Source organism: Vollenhovia emeryi, unplaced genomic scaffold (genome assembly GCF_000949405.1).
Source record: "Vollenhovia emeryi isolate VEMERY1.0 unplaced genomic scaffold, V.emery_V1.0 DF939161.1, whole genome shotgun sequence".
Taxonomy (NCBI): Eukaryota; Metazoa; Arthropoda; class Insecta; order Hymenoptera; family Formicidae; genus Vollenhovia; species Vollenhovia emeryi.
The window spans coordinates 1,648,872-1,676,512 of record NW_011967205.1 but is presented as its reverse complement, the minus strand read 5'-3'; the positions used below and the strand labels follow the sequence as shown (position 1 = coordinate 1,676,512).

The following is a 27,641-nucleotide window of genomic DNA, read 5'->3' as shown; positions in this document are numbered from 1 at the left end:
CGAAGCTCGCAAAATACTCAATCCCACTAATTATAATCTCATAAAAAAGTACTATGAAACAAAACTCGATCTTTCGATACGTTAAACACCTAACATACGCTAACATAACAGCTCAATACCTTACATAATTACTTAATTGCGCTCACAATGCGCTATGTAACCACTCGTGGTGTTTGTTTGCAGAATAATTAAATGCAACGCAATATTATCCTCCTCGGAAAGCCTACATCCGGATAAATGTAAATTCTTTGATACCTGAATTTACAGATTTGATTCACAGTAGTCTTCCAAGAGCCACGTGTCGCCAATTAAGATCGAGAAGTCATCACGTGTCCGTACATAAAGATAAGATAGATCGTAATTTGCTACCCGCGAAGCCACCATAAGGCAAACAGTGAGTAACGGCTTTATGTGCTAAGGAATTTGGAATTTCACTTCCAAACGTACACTGGAATAATTTGCGTATTAACACGCACGTTTGCCACATTCGATCGGCCATGTGCGACTCGTTCTCCTCTGACGAGCCGGTTTACACGATGGTCACTTTATCGCTTTCGGCAGAGGCTGCGGAAAAATTCATACCCCTCTGCCATCGATATTTGCGATTGACAATTGCGGATAAGCTCGCGAAAGTATGCAGTACAGCTTCGCTGGTTATCATCGCCTTTATTTACCGAGTCGTGATAGTACAGGACACCGGCGAGGTACAAAACACATGGCGCGATGCCGATTTTGGCATTGTTTCTGCGATGGCACTTGGGAAAGGTGAATACGCGAAGAGAGAGGGAACCGATGATGGAGCAATTCCGAGCGGAAAGACACCGACGAAAGCGAAACGTACGTAGGATCAGGTCTGACATCTTATTATTCGTTTCGTCCATTTTATTATGTCATTGGCTCATTATAATCGTTATTCAAAAAGAGCTTTCTCATTTTTTTGGCGATATAAATCAATGTTTGCGATCTTACGATCGGCAACAGTGATTGCGCGTCATTCGGTCCAAAAGAATCTCTCGGTCCCTGGCGGAGATGTGAATCAACGAACTGCGTGCAGCGGTCAAGCCAGTATGCGCTGTCCTCGATGGAAGCATTTTGCTAAAAGTGTCACGAAATCGGGGAAAAGTGAAATAAAAGTGATTGAAAAATTGAAGCTAAATGAATCTCAAAATGAATCATAATTTTTCTAATAAAATTTAATATAATACGTAAAATATAAGGATAACATATAAAAACAAACTGTCGGGAATAAAATAATTATGAGATATTGAAAATTATAAAATTGATTAAACACTGAGAAAAATATCCTGGCCTAATCGGATAATTCAATTACATTTTGAAACCTTTCACCGATTCCCACTAAATAAAATACCAGCCATCCTTCAGAGACATTCTATTTCCCCGAAAGAAAAGAGCATGACATCTCCTTTTTTAAAAAAGTTAGAGACCGGATAAACTTTTTGGACACATACATACATACGTACAGACAGACATTTTTTACAAGTGTAATTTTTAGACGTTTTGGAACATTCTAAACATACTGGCAAGTAACCTCGAGAAAAAATTATTTCACGAAAACAAAGCAAAAGACCGATAGTTAATTTTTCATCGAAAACACTACTTAACTGATTTATCCAATAGAAATTTTTCTCAGTGAAGAATTAAATTTATTAAATTTAACTGAAAATGCCAGAAAACTGTGTTACTTCTAATCAGAAATGTTTGAAATAAATTTGCACTACATTTTTACGAAAGAAAATTGATGGAACGACAATAAAACGGAGTAGTAGGAGAGATTTTCAACTACATTACAGCAAAATTCAGTAAAATATTTCACCAGGGTGAATATATTACTACAAGTAGAGTTCTGATTTTTAATCTCGACACGATTGTCGTAAAAATTCCGCACGAGTGTGTCAGTCTGATGCAGAAAGGCAAAAGTTGCCTCGACGACGTCCGAACTTCTTGAGTGTCCTTTTTCGAATCGTGCAGGATCTTCGCAAAAAGATCGACTGTTAGAAGTGCGCGTGTCCGTAGAATGTAGTCTGTGCAAATTTTGCGAGCCAAAAAGAGTGTTCCTGCGCTCGTATATCTTGTACCTAGATACATTAATTTGCGATCAGTCGTAAAGAAACACCGTAAAATGTCTCCCTATACCTGACGCGCGGAAGGATATCCCGTGTTCTCGCGTGGGTGTGGGTGCAGGAGATGGCCTTTTCCCGTTGATATGCGAGAAAATTGTGTAGGTTCTTTTAGGAACCTGTTCCGCCCCACCGTTACGCGACGGACGCCTGTCGTCGCCGACGTCGTCATCGTCTTCCTCGCACTTCTTTCGTCCCGACTATACCTTTGAGCGACTCCAACCAAGGAAATCAGTTTAACGGCTATCGCGCACCACTGTGCATGTGCAGCTGAAGAAACGTTCCCAAAGAACATCCCTCTCAGAGTGGGGCACGCGCTAAAATCGACGAACAAGAGTTGCCGGTGGTACATTGCGGAGTATTTCACTGTCCGCCCGGTCGCTGCGTATCTTACACTTGAAATCCTTCGTCGACGATAGACAAAGATACTTTAATGAAACCTAAAGGCAAGTTATTCCGCCAACTCTTCAACGTGAGATTTTTGCAAGTTCTATTATCTTTAAACTCTTTCTGAAAACGTTTCTGTGCGTTATCACAAAACATATAGATAGACAGTACAAAAAAGATATTATAAAAATGATGTAAAAATGTATATACGTACACACGCACATGCACACAGGTACACCTATATATGTATATACATACTCAAATGCCAGAAAAACTGGAATACTTGTCTCGTAACGCGTGAACCCTTCGACACGACAATTGCAGAGACATCTGTACTTCAATTGAAGAGGATACCATGAAATGTGTGCGGATGTGATAGCAAATACTGGGGATGAAAGCGACTGTCTCAATTTTTCTAATACCCGAGTGTATATACATATATTTATACCTTTTACACAGTAATATTTAAACTTTCAGCAAGAAATATTGTTCTTAATTTAGCGTATTTATTTATTATTACCACTTATAGCTAATATTATCTTCTATATATTTATTACTAAAATTTTTAAGATATTTAATTTTTTTATACTAATTTACTTTATCGTAAATTTTCGCTACGTGGCAGATGGTAGACTTTCCCTTGCACCAATAACTCATGTCTTTATGAATTTCACGGATAATTCTTATAAGTTATAGATTAATTGAATCCATAATTTGTAGAGAGAATGAAGATCAATTTTTACACAATTTAATTGTTCCATTTATTACACGAACAATTTCATAAATAGGTGAATTATTTATGAAACATACTTCTCAGCAATTTCTTATTTGATCACTTATTTTAAATTTTCTTGATTTCTTTAACTAAATTGCATGTATATGTATCACTGCCTGTCATTTGAAGAAAAATATAATTTATGGATGCAAAGTTAGCGATTCATAAATACAAGTATGTAATACGTAATGACCTCCTGCGTCAATATCTCACAACATTTCTTCAACTGTCTGCAAATAGGTATGTAACGGTCAATCGGAAAAACTTCGAATGCAATCTACTAATCACGATCACTTATTAATGTATGCACTACGCATAAAGTCGCTTGTATTAATATTTACTTCCATTTATGTAAAATTTTATTTAACATATCTTTTCCGAAAAATTTAGCGGTATTATTTTCTTTAAATAATTTTGAGATATAATATAAATGTGCGATGTATAATACAATATATAAAACCTACTTTGTTCAAAATAATTTTTAATGCACATATTTAAAAAAATTAAAACTATATGTATGTAAAATTGTGTTTAGACTTTTTAAGAAAAAATCGTTGTTTTATTTAAACACTTGGAGATATACAATACGCATAAATATGATATATACAATATAGTATATAAAACTTACTTGCTAATTTTATTTTCATGTCTTTAATGTACTCAAAACACAAAATCTACATATACATATATACATAGTACCTACTGTTCATAGTAATTCAAACGACGCATTAGAAATTGTTAGGAATTGTGTAATGCATGTATTGAAAATTATTATAAAATAAACCGAAATGTTTCACTTTTATTCTCTAAGAAATTAACATTCGTAAAGAACAGGTTGAGAGAAATATAATTGCTATGTAAAATGAGTTTAATGCTTGATGGAATTAACGGTTTCTCTTTCTATTTTTAATTTTTTTGTTTCCAAATCTCTTTTAATTTTGCTTCTCATCTATTCTATTTTAGCACGATATCATAACATATTCCACACGCATTAATGCCTGCATTATTTAAAGTGTCAGCAAATCATAAACATTTGAAAACATTCACAAAATCTCATTATATTAGATACCGGAAAAAATTAATGAATTTTAAATAAAAAATAAAACATTTTATTTTCTAGCCTAGATTCGTCCACTTGTGCGACGTTTGCACATCTTTTTTGTGAGTTTAAACTAGGGCTTTTATTCCGTTTTTCGAATAAACGTCTAGACGTGAAACGTTTATCCGTTTACACGTTCTTCCAGAAAAACGTTTATTTGTAGAAAAACGTTTACACGTTTAAACGTTTACTAAACGTTTACTAAACGTTTGACAAACATTGAGGAAATTTCACTGCGAATCGAAATGTTTTATAAGGAGGTACGACTATTACTTGTGAGTAAAAAATGCAACTGAAACAAATGTCACTACAGCGATCCCGAATTAGATGCAATATTAGTGTAATGAATTATGGATGCTACTTATGTGCTGCATTCTTCGTAAATTATTAGTGCATAGAATATTAAGAAATATATGTGAGCGTCAACGACTCATCGAAAATACATTTGGCAACGTTGCGCTTCAGTGACAGATCATGGCGAGTGTGGCGGAAAATAAAAATGAGGTTCAGAGCCGGTATAAAGGTAAATTTTGTACAAAAAGAAAAATTAAATGGAGAGAGAGTGTTGTTGCTGCTAACAAACGAAGACGCACGGCATATCAACAGCCATATGTATAATATATATGTACAGGAGAAAAAGTAAAAACCGTAAAAGCGCGCGCGTTAGTGCGCGCTGTGTGTGCTAGTAAAACACTTAAAAAAGGAATAAACGTTTATAGAAAAACGTGAAAATATTGAAAAAACGTTTTTAGTAAACGGATGTACTAAATATACGTGTAAACGTTTAAACGTTTAAACGTTTATTAAGTAAAAACACGTGTATTCGGAAAAACGTTTCTTATAAACGGATAGCTAATTATACGTATAAACGTGTATCCGTTTAAACGTATAATAGCGAGCCCTAGTTTAAACGCGTATACTCACGTAGTTTATTATCTTCGATAACAGACAAACGTCCAGTACGCGGCCTTCAGCGATTACTTACCTTCCTTAAATTGCTTAAACCATTTTTATGATAAACAACAGAATATTGAACTAATAAAAAATTACGTAGCGTATAATAGACCAAACGACATAGATCTAACTTTCCGCTGATAATAACTTCATGCATTATATTCTTGCGAATTACTGACTGAAATCTGACTTCAGTTCATTACTAACAAGAAAACCGCATGAATTTTCCTTATTACCTAATAAGGTCCTTGATGGTAATATAACTATACTAAAGTTTGGAAAAATCTCCAGGTACTATAATATTTTATGAATTTGTCGAAATTTGTGGGGCAATATTCTTTTGGACCTTTGATAATCAAGAAAAAATATTAGATAATACGTTCAACTTGAGCTACTAAAAAAATAGCTTATTTCCAAAAGTCTCAGAAACGTTCCATTACAATATTGAAATATTGCATAAATGTTACAAAATGTAGATTCAACGTTGAAAAGACATTGCAAAAACGTCTAATATATGTCCACTAAATTGTAATGTCTTGTAAACGTTACAATTCAACATTCAGAAAACATTGTTAAATTATATTGAGTTAACATTGGTTGGGTTTAGCAGAATATTTTTTACAACTGTTGGAAGTGCTGAAATTGAATTATTTCACTAAAGAAAATAATAATCCAATCTCTTAGCTCAGAAAATTTCTGCCCGTTGCAAAAATATTATACATAAATACATTTTATAATTACACATTTTTTAAGTATCTGAGTGACTCCTTGTCATATTTTGTAGCGTTGTGTCATACAAGAGCTCTTTTGCAGAAGCTATAGGGAAGACGAGTTCTCTAAATGCTACAAAGTGCTCGTTGGAAAGATTAATAACGAATTAATATTTTATTTAAGATTTAGTATTTTTTGTATTGTATTTTACAATACAATCACTTATACATGTTTAGCATGTCTTATATCTTATAAATTAATATCGCATATACATAGAACAGCACATGTAATTCTGGTAACACATGCAATAACCCTTTCGTTCTCGAGGAGGAGAAGAGAAGGCTAAAAATACAGCCTAATTAGTATTTTCATTTGTATGTCTATTCTAGTGAGTAAAAATTACTATATTTACCACACATATAATTATATTTTGTATATAATTTTATTTTGTTGGAAAATTATTACTGTTTGTTTCTTGTAAATGTGGTCCTCATTCTCACTTTGATAGAATAGCACACGAGCTATAACAAAGAGCATTTCAATTCCATCAGCCATCAACAGCACGTGGAAAATACGTAGCATAAAATTCTGTACAAAAAGGTAGCATTTCGAGCACTTAGATGTGCTTTAAAGTCGTATTTGTTAAAAAAGCAGCTCTTGGAGCATAGGCTTTTATAAAGAACGGGAATGTTATAAGTGCTACGCTTACTTTTTGAGCATTTGTATGATGTAGGTTTTCGCCTCGGGGAATACAGGAATGTGTATATCGCATTACTGCGTTAGATTATCTCATGTATGTAGGCATTGATTTATTGTTATTTAGGTACTGCAGAAACGTACGCTAAATTATATTAACGATTAAGATTGTAATTGTATAACTTAATTGCAATTTACTATTGATTATACAAACCAGTCTGTCGGAAAATTCAAAATTTTATTGCATCGTGTTTTTCAAGAAAGCATCTTTATGCTATTAAGAAAGCCCGAAGGGCTTTAAATAATTTCACCGATCAATTATCGGAAAATTCGCCGAGTTCGATAACGTTTGAAATCGTAGGACGGTTCTAGAGTGGATTCTTAGACGATTTTGAGCGGCGATATGTATTAAGACGAATGTTGTCAAAATAAATCCTTAGTCGAGCTCGATCCGTCTCGCAGTATTCACGTTGATCGACGTTATCTTTCCGATCGCGGTAATCCTCAACTGTGAGATAATGCTGTCGCGATTACGAATTATCATGCAAATTGGAAGTGCATCTAACAAACTGCGTTTTATAATAAACTCGTAAAGCTTCCAGCGAAGCCGGAAAAATTAGCCAAACGATTATTGCAATTATTTTTTTTCTCATTGCGAGTGTATCTCCGCGTATTATCGAAGACAATCTGTGTTTAACGGCTGTGAAACTGCGTGCGACGACTTTAGAAGAGACAAATCCAATAATGTCAACAGATTCTTCGCGCGGTAGCGCGACGTGATTGATACCGTCCGATGTATCGTATGATAAACCTGTCTCTCCTGTAGTTGATTACGTCCTTATAAATGATGTTAGTTTTAATTTAATAGAAAGTCTAGTGACAGCACTTTAGTGTTAATTGAAAACGAGTTGTACGGTGATCTTATCGTCGTATACAGTGCCAAATAAAGCTGATGCATCCGCGAAGATAGTATAAACTCTGTTTTGATAACATGAACGGCGTTTCACGCGTCTATATATATATTGACTGTTTTTCCCAATAAGTTCGTGCGACGAACGCCGATTATATGTGCGTGGGCTAGTGGCAAGTGTAGCTGTGTTTGAATGGCAAATGGCAAAAGATGCTTTTTCGACATTTTCTTGATTTATTTACGATGTATAGATCGTACAGACACAGACATATGCGTCGTTTATCAGGTGTTAATTCAGTTTTAATTACGTAAATCTAAAGCAATCGCGTCATCAGGATTTGTAACTAATTGCTGTTTCCGCTTCCAGACGAGGAAGTAAAGCCTGAGGATTCTGGTCCCGCAGACTTCGAACGGGCAATTATAGCGGCGGGTAAGTAAACCTAAATAAATTATATAAATTATATATTACATCACTTACTTATTTAACATGTTTATTGCCACATTAATCACTTGTTCAACATTGTCGTCCTATTTTATCTCGCAGAATAAACCAGTGAAGTATGCTTGATTAAATTTTTAACAAATACTCACAATATTTATAATAAATGAGAATAACGGTCTAATTGAACTTCTGTCGGCATGATACGCACGTGGCTAAATATTATTCATTCCACAACAACGTGATGTATCGGCCGTTGGTCGTCCTCACGGCGTTTCATGTCAATTTTGAATATTTTACTCTTTGAACGCGGAGCCGATTTAATACATAAAAATAACTTCGTCCGTTTGCTCAGGATATGGAAAATTTAATTACTTGCTGCTGCTGGCGGTTCTACCGGCCAGCTTCTCCAGCATCTTTTCATCGTCAGCGATGTCCTACGTGCTACCGTCCGCCGAATGTGATCTCGAGCTGACGATGTTCGACAAGGGACTGTTGAATTCGATGGCGTTCGCAGGTAGTATCTCGATCCGCTTAACAATTGCATAACAACGCTTTATTACAGGTGCCAGAGAGCTCAATGAGAGCCCTGGAGCACTAGAGCTTGCACACTTAGAGTCTCTATGATTATCGTGCGGTGTACACTGCAGTTCATTGTAAGCAATAGTGAGGGCAAACGCGAGCTCACGGTAAATACCGTATCATTTTATTTCTTATCGCATGCGAATTCTGACCGGCCGACCATTTTCGGCCAGCTGTTTTCGACAGCGATCGCTTTCGACCCGCGAGCAACTAGCGGCCGATCAATTGGCTTCCGTAGGCCTAAGGTACAGCCATCATGGGGCTCTCCTCGCAACTGGAGCTGACATTGAGGGAAAGCTTTGTACCAATTATAGACATTTGTACCAATTATAAACAATTTTTCGCTACTGTAGCTAATCACGCTAAAAATATTTTGCTCCATTAGCTATAAATTTCTAAACCACAGTAAACGATTTGCTGTCGCACCTAGTACAATACAATAGGCACAGTAGCGAAATATTAGCTATCGCAACTAAACATTAGCTGTCCATATTTTACAACTAAAATTTAGTTGCCACACGTTTTCCCCTGTGTATTACTTTTCACCCTACTTTTATCGTAACGCAAAATTCTCAGAAAATTGAAGGCAGAATCGGCTCACCAGTTGGCTTTCTTTTCAGGGATGATCTGCACGGTGTTTTTCTGGGGTTGCGTGACCGACATGTTCGGTCGTAAGAAAATAATGTTCTACGGTTATCTGCTTACCGGTCTATTAAGCGTGGCGACGTGCTTCTCGCACAGATCTTGGCTTTTAATAACGTTTAAATTTTTGGACGGCATGATGTAAGTTGGAATTGCTAGTCAGTGCGGTATAATATTACAACTTACGTACCTACATACGCGCGCTATAATTATGTACATTAACTAAGGGAAAAGCTGAATATTTTGTTACATGTAAATATTACGTAATGGTTGACATCGCGATCAACAAATTACAGCATATCTGGCCCGTATGCGGCACTTATGTCGTACTTGGCGGAAATACACAATGAAGCACATCGATCGAGATCGTACATGTGGCTTGGCGTGTTCTTCTCGCTTGGAAACATTTCCTTGCCATGTAAGTACAGCCTTGAAACAGTATGTCTACAGATCGACGGAGGTTAAATTACAAAGCACCGATTTTCAAGCCGGAGACGCGTGCAACGGTAAAATATGCGCATTGCTGCGCACAGAAAAAGGATGTGTAGTTCAACTCTTATATACTCAAATTAACACATCATGGGTTTCTTTTCTTGTATATACGCAACAATCCACAATCTTCTTAGAAGCATTTAATAATCTTGCACTCCAACAATATTACAGCTTTATTTAAATACTATAATTGTCACTTCAAGAATACGTATAATTATTTTGACAATAAAATCATTTTAATCATTATAATGTTTGATTTGAAAATATGTTATTGTGTATCGAATATTGTTTCCTTTCCATTCAAAAAAATTATTCTTCAATAATAAGGCTATATTTTTATCGATTTAATTATATAAAATTGTTTCAGTCAAGTAAGTTTTTTTTTTGCTTTAATATAATTTTATTTTAAGATTTTTACGTTGAAACTAAACATATTTTTAAAAGAAGAATGTTCTTTCTTCTGTGTGGTATTGTGAAATTCGCTGGTAGCCAAAAGAGTTAAAATCGATTTGGAAATTTAAAACGAAAGCGCGAAGAAGAGGCGCGCAATATTCCATCTCACTCGAGTACAGTCTTATTTATTAATGCCTGGACCTCAGTTCTACTAGAATTCACATTTTCCTAATCTTTATTCCTATCATCAATGAGTTTCAGGCTGTAGTTCACACAGCTTCTATAGAAGTATGTGATGGTACATACATACAGTCTGAAACCCAGTGATTTGTACACTGAAAAAAAAATTTTCGCTACCATATAGCTGAGCATGGTTTGCTAGAAACATTTTGCTGCCATAACTGCAAATTTCAAAAGCCCAGCAAACGATTTGCTGTCGCACCTAATACAATAGGCACAGTAGCAAAATATTTAGCACAAATATTTATCATAACTAAATATTGGCTGTCTATATTTTACGACTAATATTTAGTTGCTCATATAGTTTTTTTACTACGGCAGCTATATTTTTCTTTACGCGTATAGATGAGAAAAATGATGATGAAAATGCAGGTGCAGGCATTGATGAATAAGTCTGCACTTACGTTTCGTGTGATAAATAAATTTGAGTTAGAATAAAGTTATAAACTTCTGATTTGTATCTTTCAACTGGCAGGTATAGCGTGGCTCATAATACCTCAAAAGTGGTACATCACACTTTTAAGCGAAACAAGAGAGATCAATTCCTGGAGGGTGTTCTTAGCCATTTGCTCTCTGCCCGAGTTTATAGCGTGCGCCACACTTTTCGCTTTCCCGGAGAGCCCGCGTTTCCTTATCCTGAAAGGTCGGCACGACGAGGCACTGAGGGTCTTCAAGAAAATCTACTCGCTCAACACTGGGAAGGATCCCGACACGTACCCGGTAATATGCATGTTAATAATGATGTTATTTTCGAAGATAATAGTGCAATGTATTTGTTTGAAATAATTCAAAGTTCAGCCACTTAAGACTGTCTTCGTTAGATTAAATTGCCTGATTGAGAAGTTTGTTAACGCAAATAAACACTGCTCGAAGAATTTTGGCATTAACCTGAAACCTATCATTGTTTGTAGACTTTTTTTATATTGAATTCAAATCCGGCGGTAAAATTTCTCTGGCACGCCAGAATTTTGGGAAAAACTCATTGTCAGTTAATTATGCTAGAAATGGCTATTTTGATAGTTCTTATCATTTTCTATCTTGACGTACCATATGTATGTAATTACGGCTCAAAATGAAGGTTGGGAGTTGTACTTTATCATTTAGAGCCGTAGCTACCTGCGACACGTCAGAACTTTATAACTAATGACTGAAAACTATCAAAATGGCAATAAATAAATATGATAATAATCATCAATATAAAACGGCCGTTAGAGTAAAATAAGTGAGTAAGTAATAAATTATATATTGAACATTAATTGGCAGTAATATAAGTTACATGGAAACGTTGGCAATAATTAACAAAATAATAAGTTACATAAAGTCGAATCTTATGAACTAGATCTTTTGGTTCATTTCCAGTGCAAAGAGTTAAAGGTCGAAAATTACAAATGTAAGCTGTCAGTAATCTTAATATCTACAATATAAATAATAGAAAAGTCACTTATAGATGACTAATTAATAATTTTAATCTCGTATATTTGTTGATTTGCAGTAAAATTAATAGAAAGGAAAGGCAATAAGAGCCGACGCAGATGTTAGAAGTCTGACTTGAAATAAAACTCAATTATAAAAATACGGTGCCACGTTGAGTCATTTCGACAATGTTTTAAAATACGTACGATAACTGCACGCACAGCGTGATTATAAAATCGTTATGTCACATTTACTTAAACACGTAAATTTATTTCACAAAAGGATTATTACATAAAAGATGAAAAAGATAAGGCTATTGCTATAATATTTGTTGCTATAAAATTTGTATAAAAAAAGATACGTTATTCGGAATGCAAAATTAATTATACAGCAAAACAAATAGGGCATAATCGAAAACTAAACTAAAATGTATGCATGTAAACGGAAGCGTGATGAAATTGTAAGAAATGAGATTGGATAAATGAAGCGATTACGGAATGAAAGAAACGGTTAATATGAGAATAATGACATAACAATATGATTGTTTTATGATTAATTGACAGATAAAGAGTCTGGAAGATGAATACTCCGTTGAATCGTGCGAAGAACGTATACAGGACAAGCTGAAAAACTGCTTGAAGCAGATGAAGCCACTCTTCGTGCGACCTAATATTTTCAGATTGATACTCGTATCGATGATACAGCTAGGTGCAACGATAGGGTCAGTTTAATCGACTCATTGTCTCTCTTAATTGTTATGAAAAAAAATGAAGTGACGTAATAATTCTTTATTTCGTTAAAATACATAAAGCAAAACTAAAATGGATGGAGCCTAAAGAGTTCAATTAATGCCGATTGCAGGTCGAACTCGCTCCGGCTTTGGATGCCGCAGCTGTTCGCAATGATCGAGAGTTACAAAAACACTCTTATGAAGAACGATAGCCACGTGTCGGGTTTGCAGCCCTCATTCTGTTATATGCTAGGCCAGGAGCAGTCGTATCTTAATTCCACGCAGTACATCAACGAGACAATGAGCAACTCTACAGTATGTATTCCGGTAAGTCGCTAATTCTTATTAAATCTTGCTCGCAACGCGGAAAACGAATTCTATGAAATATGCATATCAATTTCAGGCGGAGCTGAATTCTAGAGTCTTCATCAATTCCATCGTCATCGCTGTGACGGGCGTTATCGGTTATACTATAGCTGGTTCTTTGATCACCGTAATAGGAAAGAGAAAGCTAATGGGTAAGATGATGAAATAATTTGGTGACGAAGAGATAGTAATTTTATTTATGACGTAACATTACGAGTAAGAAATGTAACAACATTGAATAACAATGTTGCGCAATGCTCTTATTACAAGGAGATATTTTTTTCTTAAAATTTATCCTGAATTATTCGAAGAATTTTATAAGGGTTTTTTGAAAAATTACCATACATTTTACCAGTAGAATGTATGGTAAAATTTCAAAAAACTGTCATACAATTCTTCAAAATGCCATGTTGTCCTACGATTACATGATTTTGGGGTAAATTTTAAGTGAAAATTCTCTCCGTGTATGCTCGATACCCTTACGGAAATGTAAGCGAAATAATTATTATACTAGAGAATTACTGTATATACATCAGTGATGTACACTTATACATAGGCAATTAGTAGGGTTGGATAAGTTTTTTTTAACTAAGTTAAGGTAAAGTTAACAGCCTTGAAAATTTAACTTAAGTGAAGATACAGGTTAATCCATAATAAAATTAATTGAATTAAAAGTTAAGTTAAGAATAAAAGAAAGTAGAAAGTTAAAAGTTAAGTTATTTCATTTTTATATAAAATCTCAGAGACCCGCGATCATGTAAATTGCGTTGAATTTCAGCAATAATTGCTGATGATTAAATTATTGAGCTCTAGTAATTATTCAGTGCTCTTTTTCATTCCCAGTATGTACATTTCTGTAAGGGTGATTATCTATGTACTATTAACTGCAATTGCTGTATTTGGTTATTTGATTCCTGTACAGCAATTTGCTTCCTCGTTGCTGCTGGTTGTTGCGGCTCACTTTATTGGGCTGAAGATACCAACGGTATCCTCGGACTGTCCTCGGTATTTGTCGCTATGACGAGTATCGGCGGTGCGACTGTCGTTAATGTCATTGTCGATAATTTTCCTACATATCTAAGGTATAGCAATTTATTATTAATGATATATCACTAGTATTCAATTAGTAATGGCTAGTCGAATTGACGTCAATTCGCTAATGAAAGGTTGATGTCAAACACAGATTGATTTCTTTGTCGTCCTCGACTTCATCACAACTTATTATGTTACTTCAATAATATTTCTATGGCTTTCGACTTTCTGCCTTTGCATTGATTTGATGTAGAATGACTTTGAATTGACGTCAATTGAAAGAATCATTTTTGACTGAATATTTCATTATACATATTTTACTATATTTACTTTATCTATTCTATTATATCTATTTTTATATTATCTATTTATATTCTAATCTCTATATTATCTATCTGTATTCTAATATCCGCATGTTTCGTGTTTTAGAACCATGGCGGTTAGCCTAACAATGATGATGGGAAGAATTGGCGCGGTATTTGGCAACTTACTATTCCCCGTTTTATTCAACCTGTCGTGTTTAGGGCCATTTATCATGATCGGCTCGGCCTCTCTAGGTAAAACAATATCTGTATATTAAATGCATATTAAATTGTATCTCCGCAACTTTGACGTATATATAAAAATGTTTTTCACACATTTCTGATTAATTTACAGTGTCCGCACTTTTGGTTACTGTTCTACCGGGAAAACCAACGCAAGATGACAAACCAAAGGATATTGTTTGACCCTGTTATAGATGTATCCAACGATGATTTTGTTATTAGTTTTAATATTTGTCGAAAAGTCGACATGTAAATAGTTTACGCAGGTTTATAATCGCCATCGTTTTATATCCGCGCAGTGTCTTTCATTATGTAAATATGTACGCTCATTTAGTAGATAAGGTCTATTTGCTCCCACCTACTGTGTTCTACATATATATATATATTATATATATACGTAGGATAAACTAATGAATTATACGGTCGTACAATGTGTACGACGTGCATATGAGGGAAACGTGTTTTAAGCGCATTTCGCGGCTGCAATGTTTAACATCTCGAAATGTAATTTCTATGTCACCGATCGTTCCAATCTTATTTATCACAATCTCTTGTTGTAAGCGTTGCTACAACAAAGAAAAATTTAATTATGATACAAGGCAGGAAAATGTGATAATATTTTTTTATTATTAACGCCTTCATCCCTTCTGCATGCAACATGCGATTCAGAGAAGATCCCGATGGAAATATTTTGTTGGAATTAGTATTAAGTTGTTCCAATCTTATTTATTGCTATCCCTTGTTGCAAGCGTAACAAAAACAAAGAGAAATGTAATTATGATGCAACTAAAGCAGGAAAAATAAAGCAAAATGATTTTATTATTAAACGTTTTTTTCTCTTCTATGTATCTACAACGCGCGTTGCAGAGGAGACCCTGATGGAAATATTCTACTGAAATTATTAAAATCGATAAAAAATGAAAATTATTGAAAAATCACTGAATCTAGGTATTTCAGGCATAATTTTCCGAAATTCGACATGATTCTTTACAATGTAAAAGAAATTAAACTGTTATACTACTGTTTTACTTGAAAAGTACTAAAAGGTTAGTACTAAAAGAATTATGAAATGTTAACTAAAAACTGTGTTGCTTTTAAATGAAAATAATTAAAATATGTTCCTCGTTAAATTTTTACTACAATTTATTGGCGAAATGACAATGAAACGAAATCAATTGAGCATTTGAAATACCCCGATAAAAAATTTGTCATGCATAAGCATGTATAAATACATAGAATTATATAAAATTATATTATATGTTTTTGCTTTGTGTATCTCTATATACTGATATCGACACATTTGATATATAATTTTATATAATACTATATGTATATTTTATTATACTATAAATTATTTTTACATAGCATATTTCTATATAAGTCTTTATAATTCTATATAATTCTATAAAAATTATGTATACAGATATAATAGTATATAATTATACATTACATTAATAGTAATTAGTAGGGTTGGGTAAGTTTTTTTTAACTCATTGTAAGTTCAGTTCAGCTTTGAAAGATTAAGTTATGATATTTTTCGTAAAGTATTTCCACCAGGGTAACCCACGCCTCCTTCTACATGCAACGCGCGATGTGGAGAAGAGCGCTGGCCGTTCTCCAGAGGCTCTCCTCTAGAGAAAAGCGTCGGCATCAGCACAGCCAACCGCCTCGTAGGATCTTTCTCGCTTTACTCGGCCGCATTCGTGCATTATCATGCAAAATCATCGATCGAGAAGTACAATTCGCGTGACGTGGATCGCAAAATTCTCTGACGGGCGCCTCTCGGTGCCACAGATTTCCGCGCCGTCCTCGCGGAATTCCGTGGAAGAATTTTCCAGGCTGGCCGTGTTTCCCGCGGTAAAACGCAGCTGTGTTATAATGTCAGTGTCTGGGACCGGTTCTCGGTCGGATTGTGCGCAGCGTGTTACAGACTGCCTTACAGCCCTGCGACGCGGCAGTGTCGATACGACCAGCGTTGGTAGCAGGTCTACGTCAGGCGACCCGAGCGTGATGCGAGAGGTCGAACCGGAGTCCCGCTGGCTGGGCCCGTAGACAGCTGCAGGCAACGGCGATACGAAGGAATCATGGAAGAGGTCTTTCAGAACGGCAATTACCAGAGGGAGGCTAACGCCAACATGACCGCGATGGAGACGCGGAAGGAGGTAAAGGATCCCTCGGCCCTCTGGCTCTTTCACACGCATTCGTCCGCGTTGAATCGATAAGTCGCTCGTCGCGCGACCCGCCTCTTCCGAGTTCGGAGTCGCGCTCTCGCCTCGCACGGCGTCGCGTGACTTTTAAATCTCGACGAGGGCAGCTCCGGCCGAGCGCTCGATGGACCGGACGGACGTGCGAGACGTCGATTCGTCGATTTAATTTCCAATTGATTCGAGTAACGGGCGAAATGTGTGTCGCGCAGCGATCATCGGAGCACCGCGCAGCACCTCTGAATTGGTGTCAGTGACTCGTATTCTATTCCCTCCCCAACCCCCCTTCCCCGTGTGTAACTTCGTACATTGTGTGAGTCGAGCCACCAGCTGTTGCGTGATAAGGCTTTGCCTCGCCGAAACCGCAACATTCCGCGTGAGTGATGAGGAAATGGCAAAGAACGGTGGACAGGGTTTCTCAAACCTGCGCAGATGTCTCGAGAGGGACATACTATGCTGGATGTATTACAGAACTCTTAAGTTGTAATGACCTTTCATATGTTTATTACAAGGCACCGTTTATCAACAACGTAACTTCATGCCTGTAACGATGAATGTATGAACTTTCCTAGTAGCACAATATATTGGCGAAATGTTGGGAAATAATGTAAATCTAGTATTTTCAATATTGGTCCAATATTGTAAGATCGACGCCTTCTCTTGTTTAGCCAATGTGCCTATTTAGCAACATTGGTTTAATATTGTATCATTGGACCAATATTCGTGTTACGTTGAACAATATCGGCCAATGCATTTCTAATATCACCAACATTGGACCAATGTAGAGCCAATGCTCTACTAGAATTGGCCAAATAGCACCAAGATCTTTCCTTTTACTGATAAAATAATATTTCAGGACTGCCTGCTCGACCACATGGAGATCTCAATAGTGGAGGCCGAGAAGAGGGCGAATAGAGCGCTTAATTTAAGAGAATTCTACACGGTATACCTCATTGAAACTAAGTAAGTAAACAAGTAGAAATACGAATCGCGTAGCAGAGTTCACTTCGAACTGGCACGAATTATTTCGGAAGTAGAGGAATCCAGTGAGTAAATGTTTCCGCGAAACGATGTCGAGTCAGCATCGACGTTGTCAAATTGACGTCGACTCGACATCGTTTCGACGTCGATCGACGAGTCATTTCTCGCTGAGAAAGTCCCCTAATATGAGACAGATCTTCAACATCCACATTTAAGCACGAATCTTTTTTTCGCGACGGTTACACGATCCAGCAGTGAATTTTTCACTAAACGGATTTCACTCTAAGGATAATAGATTCATGGTGGAGCCAACAGATGATGTCTATTAATTTAACAGAAACCCCGTTATCTCATATCAGGAGCTTATGCTATAATGGGGAACTACCCTCTGCTATTGCCAGGTTATTAATTTTTCTCTTTTGTCTTGCAGAGTCACCGACTTGGATTTCAAAAACGCGCTGACTAGGATAAGCTCGCTATGGCGGCGATATACCGAGTTCGAGTTGCTACGCGCTTACCTGGAGATTTCGTATCCCTACATCGTGCTACCGCCGCTACCAGAGAAGAAGGTTCTCTACGCTTGGCAGAAAGTGACGACCGACACGTTCGATCCCGACTTCGTCGACCGCAGAAGGGCTGGACTCGAGGTACGTTCTCGATTTGCAAATAAAACGATATCGCACCGACGAATGCTGTTGTACATTGGGAAAGTTAAGGAGAATATTTCTGCGCGCAGAACTTCCTTGTAAGGGTCGCGTCGCATCCCATACTTTCGCGCGACGAACATTTCATGGGGTTTCTTCAGCAGAAGGACGGTTGGAGAGAAAGTGTTAAGGAAACAGGTAATTTTTATTTCTGCGCACGATGAAAAGATCGTTGAAACGTTGAATAAAAGACGAAGACCTATATTCTGAAACCTCTTTCATCGATAAAAGTGCCTGTAAAAGATCTTCTCAACCAATAAGAATTCTTCGAAACCAATTTCAGTAGCGCTTTTCACCGATAAAAGAAGATTCGGAATATCGACCTAACAGCTTAAGAGATATTTTAGATGGGCATTGAATCATTTATTATTTTTTGTAGGGTATCTGCAGATCGCAGAATCGAAGCTGAAAGCGCTTAGCGTAGCGGTACGATTAAGAAAGCCAGACAAACGGTTCGAAACTATAAAAAATTATGGAATTGAACTGCAGGTATGCCGCGAATCGATGTATCCTCCTAAATAGCGGGTGATCGTTATATGAACTCAAAACGAATGCTTTCGCTTTCCAAAATTCTTTATGGATTAGCGTAATCTGTTGAAAATGGACGCAAAAGAATTCACTTCCGGTAGGCTTTGAAAGGATTCCATAGAAATACACCTACTCGCTTTCTATGGAAATAAATTGAAATTGTTATTCTGAATACAAAGAATTCCTTTTGAATTCGACAAAGAACTCTAAACAAATTCTTTTTACACGCCGTTGTCCTACATCAACATGTATGAAATTAAATCTTCGAATATAGTTTTTGCGCTGCTGAATCTTTTTATTAGTTTTTACGCCTAAAATAATACCAGGATAAGTTGCGGACCGCATAGCAGAACGTTTTTATACTTGAAACACTCGGGTCAGAAGTCTAATGAGATAGATATTGATATTTGAAATTTTCGATTTTTTAATCGTGAGCAATTTAAATTTGGCTTTATAAAATTACAAAATTCTTCCACGCGATTACAGTACGCGTAAAAACAAAGCAGGGGGTTTACGACTTTATATAAAAAACGTATCAGCATGTAAAGCCTAACCACAATTACTTATAAAGCGATATTTTTAATTTCTCTTCGTTTTTTATATAAAGTCGTGAACCCCCCGCTTTGTTTTTACGCGTACTGTAATCGCGTGGAAGAATTTTGTAATTTTATAAAGCCAAATTCAAATTGCTCACGATTAAAAAATTGAAAATTTCAAATACCAATATCTTTCTCATTAGATTTCTGACCCGAGTGTTTCAAGTATAAAAACGTTCTGCTATGCGGTCCGCAACTTATCCTGGTATTATTTTAGGCGTAAAAACTAAAAAAGATTCAGCAGCGCAAAAACTATATTCGAATGTGTCGGTAAAACAGACGACTTTAGCATCCTCTTAACCTGCGTTTTTTCGTCACATCTATAAGTATGTCAACGACCATTCCCACGTAAGGGTCTCGGTTTTCACGTAATTCGTAATTTATAATATTTGTTACTGAAGAGGGTCACATCCCATGATCGAAACGTTTAACATATTGTAACTGTCTCCTAATTTATTTCTTAATTATTTTAAATACGTGACTCTACTAAATTCATTCCCGTGACTGGCTTCCATTGCCTATATGTTTTTCTTCTTCTTTTTATTACTTCTTGGAGCCCCTAGCATTCCTCACAATTCTTTCTCAGCTCTTAAGAATGTTTTTAGAACAGAAATGAGATGGAAAGAAATTTTATTTCATAATTCAGAAATGCAAAAAGAAATTTTCTGGATTCTCCGTGCTATCTGGATTCGTGATATCACATGTTTTATTTTAACAAAATTTGCACGATTTTTTAACGCTTAGCGATCCTTGATAATTTGTCTATAATGTCCTTAATTGTGATGCAAGTGTTATCGGCGTGCCTTCAAACAATTATTCTTGCAGAATAACTTGTGCAATCTCCTGCGAGTGCGTGCACGGCTCGTCGAAAAGCAGCACAGTCTATATAAGTTGCATGCAAATTATGGGCGTGTCTTCAGCGAATGGAGTGCCATAGAGAAAGGAATGGGTGACGAACTGCAGGTATTCCTCATTATAAAAAGTAACGCTATAATCGTGCCGACGAGCGAGAAGCATCGATTTTATTCGTTAACGTCGAGACGGGAAGAGTAACGCTTGATTTGATGAAACGTAAAGAAAGAAATGCAGTTTAAGTTTGCAAAGCACCGCATTACAGCTTGTTTTCTTAGAAATCGGGGCACTACTTGGACTCGTTAGCGGCGACGATAGATACTACGCTCGAGGAGGAAGAGCTCATAGCGGATCAGCTCAAGGAGTGGCTCTTTGGCGCATCGGCGTTGCAGGCTGTGGTTAGACGCAGAGAAGCCCTGCAACTGGCTAAAGACGAAGCGCACGATGCCTTGACTGCCACGTTCGAGCAGAAAGACAAGGTCATGCAAGGTACGTAATAAAAGGTCCCTAAATAATAAAAGGTCCAGAAACTTGTAGATATATGGTACAAAGGAAAATGGGATTGTCATTTGTATTGTTCAATACAATCAACCTCCAATATATCTTTTGAAACAATGAATTAATTTTTCTATACCACTACAAAAATATTTTCAACTTTTGCCCTTAAAATAAATATCAGCCTACAATTCCCATTCAGGTTCTAGTAATCACTTTTTATTTTGACAATTAAAGTTCGGTTTTTACAGAAGAAAATTTGTCAGTGATGAAGAAGTGATCTCTCCGTAGAATTAAGCCATTTTAATAACAAAAATTCACCTTTCTGAGATATAAAAAATTGTCGTTCTAAAGAATGAAATGAAATAAAGTGATTATATTAAGACACAACAATAATTGTTTATTTTAATCACTTTTTGATATCCTTTGGTCGGAAACACCTAACTACGTATTAGAATTGTGTTAGAGATATAATGTTTGATTTGTACATACACTCGGGAATGTAAAATTTCACTCTTTAAGGTAAGGCCGGTTTGATGTCGCGCTTATTCGGCTCTGTAGACACCGAGGAGGTTCGCGAGTTGAAAATCCTTCAGCTGGAACAGCGAATTGCGCAGCACGATGAAACTGTGAAGCAAGTGGACGAGGATTTGAAGTAAGACTACACCTACGTTTCGAGATATTAACCTAACCGATATTCGGGGATAACATTAATAATTTTTTTACAAATTACTATCTTTCTCCGTCAAATAGGTCTTTCTCCATTAAAGCCATGATGGACATCGAGAGGTTCCAACATCAAAAAGTCGTCGATCTGAAAGAGACTTTGGCAGCTTATTGTGTTCTGCAATTTAAGCTAGCTAGGAAGGTCGATACATTAAATTTCATATTCTACGGAATTTATTTCGCGATACTTCTCGGCGATAACATTATTCTTCACTGTTACAGGGTGTTCAAGCTTGGCAGCACATCAAAGGTTGTCTCGAAAGTATACCGTGAAAAATTCACGACACTTCGCGAAACAGACTGTCACAGAACAATAATCGTCTTTACGTTTCTCATACGATATACATTCCTGTATCTGTAAGTTCACTCATGCCGTACGCTTATCACATCGATGTACATGATTGTTACTATTTAAAATATCAGACTATAAGGGATATTATATGTATGTAATTCATGTTGGATATATATATACATATATATATATAAATATGTCGGAACACATTTAAATATTTATATGTCTTTAGTACACCGCTTATGCGCGAAAGATCGTACTTAATCGTGTATGAATTACGATACACGAATCGTATATGACTTGTAAAATTTGCTATATGCAAATGACGATAGATGTAATTATTGTGATGTAATTTTTTATACACTGCCCTTCTGTCGTTCGAGTAATACGCACTTTAATTCCATTTTCACGGTTAAATGACATTTGATTACTTTCGTGCAGAATTATATTTGTTTACGAATATAAATATTTGTTGTAATATCCATTATCGAAAATCGATGTGCGCGACAAAAGCTAATTGTATTATTATTTATATCATTATTTATTATATACATTTATACATATACATATTTGTATCCGTATATGTTCAGTATTGTTACGTTATAAAAATGATTGATATTTAGGATTCGAATCTTTTTCCGTTATGTTTGTAAGTTTTATGATCAAAAAGATCACGTCGCACTAGCATAATAAGATTTATAAACTCATTATTACTTTTATTATATATTTCAACTGCGCGGATCTCAAATATGTTTTGTAAAAATTATGCATAATATTCCTATGCAAGGATATCCGTTTAATTATTTCTTCCCGTTACATTTAAATATAGAGAAATGTACAATTTCTATGTGTTTTTACTTTTCATTTAGTTTCTATGTAGGCACACAGTTACATCGTCTCATATACTACACATTTTTATATGTATTGGGCTTTGTGTTATATGAACAGGCAATTAAATATATAAGATTCAATTTGTCTATGTCTCTTTATTAGCTGGTATAGTATTTATAATTTCAGATCTTATTTTTTTCTGAAGAAAAAATACTTTTTCGTTGCTTTTCTTCTTTTTACTTTTTTATTATGTGCGGCAGAGGTTTACCAACAAAGAATATCAGCTGTGTAGAGAAAGAACGGTAAAAGTACATACAAGATAAACTTATGCAGATTCCGTATACATGTTTCCATTTGTTTATTCTATTTTTGACACTAAATCAATTAATTACAGCATCACATTGTGCATTTTTGGAACATAGAGTGTAAATGTAATTTCCAATACATTTTCAATGTAATTTGAAATGCGGTGGAGGTTTACCGCCAACGTAACAAAGAATACAGCAATCAGTTTTGTAGAGAAAGAGCGGCAAAAGCACATTGTACAAGATAAATTTATGCAGATTTCAGATCTCATGCACATATTCTCATTCGTTATTCTGTATTTGCTATTCAATCAATTAACTACAGCATCACATTATGTATTTTCGGAACGAAGAGGGTGAATGTATTTTAAAATGTAGAATATATCTTTTCTGCTGAATGGTCTATTTACACGTGCGATTTCAGAGAATTACTTGCCGCCAACTCAAACATGTCCCCGCTCAACTGTCAAAATATTAAAGATAATTTTATCCAGTTGCGACTTCGCTGGAACCCCCGAAATAATTTTCAAGGATATGATTATAAAAATACATACATATACGTATATAGAGGAAAGTCCTCTACTATGAGATAAGATTCTAATGTGAGATAGTAGGTTTTCAACGTCCAAATTCAATCGCAAATCTTTATTCGCAACGATTACACGATCAATAATCAATTTTCCGCTTAACAGATTTCACTCCAAGGGCAATAAATTCATGGTGGAACCAACAGATAACGCCTATTAATTTACCCACGCAGCAAAAAAGTCACAAAGATATCTAGGAGATATCTAAATATTACAATATCTGATACAAAAACTATTCAGATATCGCTTGAATATTTGAGAGATGTCTTTCAGATTCTAAAAATTATTTCATCTGAGATCTAATTTTATATTAAATATTAGATATCTATATTTTAGTGAAATCAGATTTTACGTATTACAGAATAGACACATGTAATAAATAAAATATATTTTTCTTTATAAGTTCCGGTATAAATTATTAAAGAAAACCGCCTCCATAAATCAGCCTTTACTGTTTTATACTATTATTGTAAACTCATATTAATTTTTTCATTTTTCTATCGTGCTATTTCTTTTTTAACAATTAAGTTGAATATCCAACACAACTGGCTACAAGAAACTTCCTTTATTGTAACACAACGTTTCGACCATGGATTTTGGCCCCTTGCAAGTATATTCTACAGCTTCTAGTCGGCGTATGGCATGAATACGAGTATCGTTTAAAGAAGCAATTGTCGTCCGTAATTATCGCAAGAAGTAATTTCAAGATGTATAGATCGCATGTGTGAATTGCGCGAGATATCTGGCTTGCCGGTTAACCGAGCATCGATGGCAAAACGCGGGGATTCAGCGATCGCGCGATGATATCGATCGCTAATTATTCGCAGAGAGCGATCGCGGTTTCTTCTCGAATTTTCGCAAGCGCGTATCAAGAAAAACACGCGGTATGCGGAACGGCGCGGGCGTAACCGATTCATTCAATTGTCGCCACGTGAATGACCTTGCGTACGGCGTGATCGTGTGACGCCGAGCGCCGTAGACTGAGCGTCGATTCAAAGAGATGACGTAGCATTGTAAACAACACAGTCGAAAACCGAGCACGGTTCCAAGAAATGACGTAGCACGTTAACACTTCGGGCAAAAACAGTTTATCATTCGGCGCGGCTCAGCCGAACGAGACGGATGTTCCGCGTGTTCTCGCGTCGCTCTTCGTATCAATCGCTTGCCAGGAAATAATCTCTCGAACAATTATACGTACAAAAGTGCGCGTATAACATAAAGTTTCCATTTTCGTCGCGTTCGGGAGTGCCGTTTAAATAATCGAACCAAAGACTTTTCAAACGGGAGTGTAAAATCGCGCGAACGATCTGTGTGTTTTCGCGAGTGTGCCAGTGAACAATCTGAGAGGAGGAGGAGGCCCGGGAGAGGCATCAGGCGCCGGCGGAGCAACTTTAGGGTAAGTATTTTTTATTTCGTATAAACTAATCTTCCTTTCATTATTTTCAATAATTTAAAAATTATTTTCTTGAAGATTGGATTCCTTGAATACTCTGTTCTAATGTGAATTTTTTAATTCTATGTTACAGACTCGTCGTAGTTAAACTCCGCTGCTGCGCATCGTGTGGTGGTGAGTCAGACACTTTTTTATTAAGGCAACAAATCTACTTCTCGTAGATCGTAGATAGTAGATGTAGATCGTAGATTGATTAGTATATCTCGTAGATTCGTTGCCAAAATGGATAGAGTACAACAGAATTTCATATTTATTTGTATACATTTCGTCTATCTATCGATCGCGATTTTTACTGTGGAGGGTTGGGTGCCCCGTTACAGCACATCACATATTTTCACGCAAAATATGACGAATATTATTGATGTATTCGTCGAGCTAATCCTCTGTAGTCTATCCATTTTTCATTAACAAATTTATATATAAAGTGAAACGATATGACGTGAGATACTAATATTTTGTTGAGAATGCTGAAACTTTATATTATTTTCACACATTATTTGAGATTATTGATTAATTAGAATATTCATTTATCCGTCTATCTATCGTACGGAAAGTCTCTTTTCTCTAGGTCTCACGTCATTTCTGTATATGTTTTCTGTATATCATTTTCTGTATATGTATCTCGCGATACACTGTCAAGATGCGTCTCGCATGAATACATGCATACACCCACAGAAAAAATTTCTTGATCCAATGCTATTACACTTGAATGTGTCATAAAATAGGATCAATATAACGCCAATCATGTTTATCTAAAATATAGAATAAAATGATAGTATGTATCGTCTTTTGTTGAATATCGTGGTGCCAACTTTGTGCGTTGTAAGATGGAGGGAAAATTTATTCTAAACGTAAGAATATATAAACTTACATTTATATGTATAAGTTACTCTTGTCTCAATATAGTAAGTCAATCTTTTTAAATTCGATAGAGGAGAATAAGAAATTTTGATTTTATTTTGACATTTTCTTATTTTTATACTAAATGAGGTGAGAAATATAAATACGTTAAGAATATTTTTGTCTCAGTAACAGAAATCCTTTCTGAGAGTGTAGTTACACGCATCTTCGTATTTTCGCGGTCGGTTTTCGCGATTAGTTCTTCAAAAAATTTTCAAAAATTATTAATAGTTTAATTTCATCGATATTATAAATATAAATTTATCGCGGAGTAAATTGTTTCTTTCTATATATGTATTTATATACTTGAATTTTGAATTTAAAGATTGAGTCACGTAGAGACAGTCATATAATATATCTATTCTATATCTATTCTCCAATAAATAACGGAAGTAAAAATATATTTAATTAGTTTTATTCAGAAAAATTTTTAATTAATTTTCTTCTTTATTTAACTTCTCGCGGTCGTGCATTTTGCGATACGATTGACATTCGTATATTCGAACCGTACGAAATATTTGTCGGTGACAATAACCGACTATGGAAGGAGTTTTCTTCCTTCCTGATCTCTGGTCAAAATGACCAGATTGTATGGCCGGGAACAACGAATGGTAAGTCCAATCTGGCCCGACGAAGGAATACAACGAGGCAAGTGGTCAATATTGGCCTTTGATGGAGTATGTAAGTAAGGTGTTGTACAAAATACGTTGACTTTATTTCATTTGCCAAAATTTGGGTGGGTTATATTCTTATCTTCTTTACATATTCTCGCAAACGTGCAAGATTAAAAAGATCCCTATTAAATCCTTATTAAATTGTGCGCGTATAATCAAATCGGACCTCTTATAAATCGCGTCGCGGTTTTAACGAAAGACTTGTATTGTTTATTAATAAAAAGTTGAAACACGGGTAGGTAGGAAAATGGATAGGACTATACAGGGGAAAACGGGTAGAGATTTGGGTAGGCAGGGATAAAGGAATAACTCGATAATGATAGCCAATGTACTGTCAATGTAAATGCAATATCGTACAATTATTGACACGTAACATTGGCGTTACATTAGTATTTATTCTATATTCAACATTACAATTATATTGGGCAATGTAGCCAATGCACTTTCTGTGTAAACGCAATACCGTGCAATTATTGATTGGCACGTAACGTAAAATAGGCGTTATATTTTATATTCAATGTTACAATTTTATTGGCGAATCTTGGCCAATACAATTTCAATATCAATCCAATATTAAATAATCATCTAGGTGCAACATCAGTAGTATATTTACATTTATTTTATGATCAATATTGGCCAATGCACTCCCAACATAACCAATGTTTAACCAATGTTAGCCAATGATTAGCCAATAAATTATGGTACTAAGGAGGCATTTATGCTCAAAGTCAAGTCCTAATGCAATTTGTGGAGGTTTAAAAAAGAAATATATAAAGTAACTATTAATGTAACTATTAAATTAGTTACTAGTTTCAAAAAAATGTAACTGATTGTGAGTTAAGTTAAAGTTACAGCTGGAGGGAAAGTAAGGAAGTTAAGTTAGAGTTACCAAAGAAATGTGACTGTAATTGTAACTTCGTTACAAGTAACGAGTTAATTCCCAACCCTGTATATATATCGTGCTATTTA

The 27,641-nt window shown here is 35.6% G+C and overlaps 2 protein-coding genes across 5 annotated transcripts; both read left to right on the top strand.

Moving 5' to 3' along the window:
* The first annotated feature begins 415 nt into the window (after window positions 1-415).
* On the top strand, window positions 416-15,371 carry LOC105564656 (synaptic vesicle glycoprotein 2B-like). 3 transcript variants are annotated; one of them, XM_012017194.1, is made up of 12 exons: window positions 416-837; window positions 8,038-8,100; window positions 8,465-8,626; window positions 9,312-9,474; window positions 9,630-9,751; window positions 10,934-11,178; window positions 12,435-12,592; window positions 12,733-12,928; window positions 13,005-13,119; window positions 13,890-14,049; window positions 14,429-14,556; window positions 14,657-15,371. In XM_012017194.1, the coding sequence occupies exons 1-12, from the start codon at window positions 498-500 to the stop codon at window positions 14,725-14,727; spliced, it is 1,923 nt and encodes a 640-aa protein (XP_011872584.1). In that variant the 5' UTR covers window positions 416-497; the 3' UTR covers window positions 14,728-15,371. The 3 variants fall into 3 exon arrangements, with proteins under 3 accessions (XP_011872584.1, XP_011872586.1, XP_011872585.1); XM_012017196.1 differs by lacking the exon at window positions 416-837 and adding an exon at window positions 2,383-2,584; XM_012017195.1 differs by lacking the exon at window positions 416-837 and adding an exon at window positions 6,774-7,956.
* Window positions 15,372-16,431: 1,060 nt separating this feature from the next.
* LOC105564655 (sorting nexin-4-like) lies at window positions 16,432-22,257 on the top strand. 2 transcript variants are annotated; one of them, XM_012017192.1, is made up of 10 exons: window positions 16,432-16,706; window positions 17,605-17,711; window positions 18,160-18,376; window positions 18,466-18,571; window positions 18,813-18,922; window positions 20,383-20,520; window positions 20,688-20,898; window positions 21,427-21,559; window positions 21,658-21,772; window positions 21,853-22,257. In XM_012017192.1, the coding sequence occupies exons 1-10, from the start codon at window positions 16,629-16,631 to the stop codon at window positions 21,901-21,903; spliced, it is 1,266 nt and encodes a 421-aa protein (XP_011872582.1). In that variant the 5' UTR covers window positions 16,432-16,628; the 3' UTR covers window positions 21,904-22,257. The 2 variants fall into 2 exon arrangements, with proteins under 2 accessions (XP_011872582.1, XP_011872583.1); XM_012017193.1 differs by lacking the exon at window positions 16,432-16,706 and having other exon boundaries at window positions 17,631-17,711; window positions 18,446-18,571.
* The last annotated feature ends 5,384 nt before the right edge of the window (window positions 22,258-27,641 follow it).

What these genes read in the sequence shown, in the direction of transcription:
- LOC105564656 (XM_012017194.1), top strand. Translation starts at nt 498, where the DNA reads ATGTGCGACTCGTTCTCCTCTGACGAGCCGGTTTACACGATGGTCACT. An exon ending in AGGAAAGAGAAAGCTAATGG is followed by an intron (nt 13,120 to 13,889) that starts GTAAGATGATGA and finishes ATTCCTGTACAG; the next exon opens with CAATTTGCTTCCTCGTTGCT. An exon ending in AATTTTCCTACATATCTAAG is followed by an intron (nt 14,050 to 14,428) that starts GTATAGCAATTT and finishes TTCGTGTTTTAG; the next exon opens with AACCATGGCGGTTAGCCTAA.
- LOC105564655 (XM_012017192.1), top strand. Translation starts at nt 16,629, where the DNA reads ATGGAAGAGGTCTTTCAGAACGGCAATTACCAGAGGGAGGCTAACGCC. An exon ending in ATTATGGAATTGAACTGCAG is followed by an intron (nt 18,923 to 20,382) that starts GTATGCCGCGAA and finishes TTATTCTTGCAG; the next exon opens with AATAACTTGTGCAATCTCCT. An exon ending in GAATGGGTGACGAACTGCAG is followed by an intron (nt 20,521 to 20,687) that starts GTATTCCTCATT and finishes TTGTTTTCTTAG; the next exon opens with AAATCGGGGCACTACTTGGA.